We start from the raw sequence: 2,759 nt of genomic DNA on the forward strand, positions 1-2,759 counted from the left end.
GCCTTCCAGTCCCTCCTCCGCTTCCCTCAAGGATCTCTCTCTCCGCCACAACCCGCCCCTCCGCGCACAGACACCCTTCGCCACACGCACGCCCAGCGTCGTCTGGGTTCTTCTGTGGTGTCTTCCCTTCCCCTCAGTTGCGTGGCTGGCTGGCTCTGCCTCTTCCCCGCCCCCCGCCCCCAACCCCGCGCACCGCCCCGAGTGCTGTTAGTGCGCGCGCGTCCTCCCTCCCTCCCTCCCCTCCCCGCTGGGGGCTCTGAGGCCAGTGCTCCATGTGCGCGCTTGGGGAGTTTTGTGCCCTGCCCTCGCCTCTGTCATTTACGTCAGACTCAGAGAGGTCTGCGCCTCGCGCACTTTCTCCCTCAGTCTCGAGACGCAGCCGGGCTGCAGCCGCCTGCTCTCGGCTCCTGCTGCCCGCCCAAGGCGAAGAGGGGACGCAACACCGGCCGCGCTGCGGACAGACAGAGGCGGGCAAGAGCAGGAGCGTTCCCCATGAGAAGCCTCTTTCAGCTTTGAGACGAAGTAAGGGAGCAAGTGGCTAGAGAAGCGCGCGGGGAGGGGGGAGAAGCGCAGCTCACTGTGGTTTGCTGGGCAAGAGGGAATTCAGGGCACACAGCGCACGCAGCCGGTGCCACCCCAGCGGGACCTTAACAGGCTTCTTTGGCGCTGTGGTCCAGGCTTCAGGTCTGCTCCTAAAGAGGAGCAAGCAAGAAACCTCTTTAGGTTCAGCACCATGGACAGAGGTTAACTCCTGCAAGCCGGGCTAACTGAGTCAAAGCAGCAGATATTAATAATTATCCATCTCGATCGATTTGTGTGTCTTTTTGCTCATCTGTCCTCCGTATGTTTGCAGAATAACTCCCTCTTCTCCTTTCTTTAAACATACTTCCTTGCCCTTCGTGTTGGGTTTGCTCCTTCCTTGCTCACTCTCTTTTCAGAGTCCTGTGTGCTTTTCCCACTTTGGTTTGTTCCCTGTGGCTGCACGGGTTGAATTTGACATTTTCTTTCTCTTCTTTCTTTCTCTTTTTTTAAAAAAATGTTATTACAGGTGGCACGCCTGGTTGTGGCAGAGATGAATGAAAGCGTCGCCTTGAATGAAACCAGGGGCCCTGTACCCTGGATTCAAACCAGCAATGGCAATTATTCTCTGGAGCTCTCCTCCAAGCTCCCAATCTTTGTCATCAACCCTTGGGATATTATGCTGTGCATCTCCGGAACCATCATTGCTTGTGAAAATGCCATAGTAGTGGCCATTATATTCTACACTCCCAACCTGAGAACCCCAATGTTTGTGCTGATTGGGAGCTTGGCCACAGCAGACCTCCTGGCTGGAGTTGGCCTAATCCTCAATTTTGTTTTCCAGTATGTGATCCAGTCAGAAACCATCAGCCTTATTACAGTTGGCTTCCTAGTTGCCTCTTTTACTGCTTCTGTGAGTAGCTTATTAGCCATCACGATTGATCGCTACCTGTCCTTATACAATGCACTGACTTATTACTCTGAGAAGACTGTCTTCTGTATTCATCTGATGCTGATCATCACCTGGGGAGTATCCCTCTGCTTAGGACTGCTACCTGTCTTAGGCTGGAATTGTCTTGAAGATTATTCCTCATGCAGTATTGTCAGACCCTTGACCAAAAGTAATGTGACTTTGCTGTCTGCCTCTTTCTTTTTCATTTTTATCCTCATGCTCCACCTGTACATTAAAATCTGCAAAATAGTTTGCAGACATGCACATCAGATAGCACTCCAGCAGCATTTCCTGACCGCATCTCACTATGTTGCAACGAAAAAGGGAGTCTCTACACTTGCTATAATCCTTGGGACCTTTGGAGCCAGTTGGCTACCTTTTGCCATCTACTGTGTAGTTGGAGATTCTCATTATCCTGCTGTGTACACTTATGCCACACTTCTACCAGCTACCTACAACTCCATGATCAATCCTATCATTTATGCCTACAGAAACCAAGAAATTCAGAGGTCCATGTGGGTTCTCTTTTGTGGCTGCTTTCAATCTAAAGTGTCCTTTCGTTCAAGATCCCCCAGTGATGTCTAAACAACTTCTTCCTCTGGGTACTTTTGCACAAAGTGACAATCTTTGGTGAATTACAGTGCCTGGTATAAACCAGATCTATGTTGTGAATTTTTTTTGTGGGGGGATGTTTAAACAGTAGCACTTTATGTATGTGTATTCTTGAGAATGTGAAAGGTGCAGAGCTTTTGGTTGTGTGAATCAAATCAAAACAAAACAAAAAACCCCAGTGTGATTGTATACAAGATTGTACATCACATTTGTAAAGTGGAGGCATTCGAAGACTACGTAATTATAGCACTTTATTTTTAGCTGCTGAACTGCCAAAACAGTGTTACCATTTTAAAGGGGGGGGGGGAGAGAGAGAGAGAGAGAGAGAGAGAGAGAGAGAGAGAGAGATGATTGGTTGTTTGGGGATGCGAGTGATAATATATTTTGCTGCACAGTATTAATAAATTATGACATTTTGTATGCAAATAAACAAATTCATTACATATTTTCATTCTCTGTGTTGAACTGATTTATTAGCTTTTAAAAGCCTAGGAAAACTTTCACCTAGCTCACCTCTATTTACTTGAAAATATTCACTGGATGCATCTGTCAAGGTGAAATTAGGGTACTTACACAGAGGAACTATGCCATAAAATAAGTACACAGATTTATTATTTTGTTTGTTTTATTTTCATTGTGTAATAATTTATTTTCCAGGGGGAAAAATATTTATTTT

General features: G+C 47.1%; 1 protein-coding gene across 1 annotated transcript; it reads left to right on the forward strand.

The window, feature by feature from the left end:
* The first annotated feature begins 258 nt into the window (after positions 1 to 258).
* GPR6 (G protein-coupled receptor 6) lies at positions 259 to 2,534 on the forward strand. The gene is made up of 2 exons (XM_053283733.1): positions 259 to 522; positions 1,049 to 2,534. The coding sequence occupies exon 2, from the start codon at positions 1,073 to 1,075 to the stop codon at positions 2,054 to 2,056; it is 984 nt and encodes a 327-aa protein (XP_053139708.1). The 5' UTR covers positions 259 to 522; positions 1,049 to 1,072; the 3' UTR covers positions 2,057 to 2,534.
* Positions 2,535 to 2,759: the final 225 nt, after the last annotated feature.

This window comes from Hemicordylus capensis, chromosome 1 (assembly GCF_027244095.1).
Source record: "Hemicordylus capensis ecotype Gifberg chromosome 1, rHemCap1.1.pri, whole genome shotgun sequence".
Taxonomy (NCBI): Eukaryota; Metazoa; Chordata; class Lepidosauria; order Squamata; family Cordylidae; genus Hemicordylus; species Hemicordylus capensis.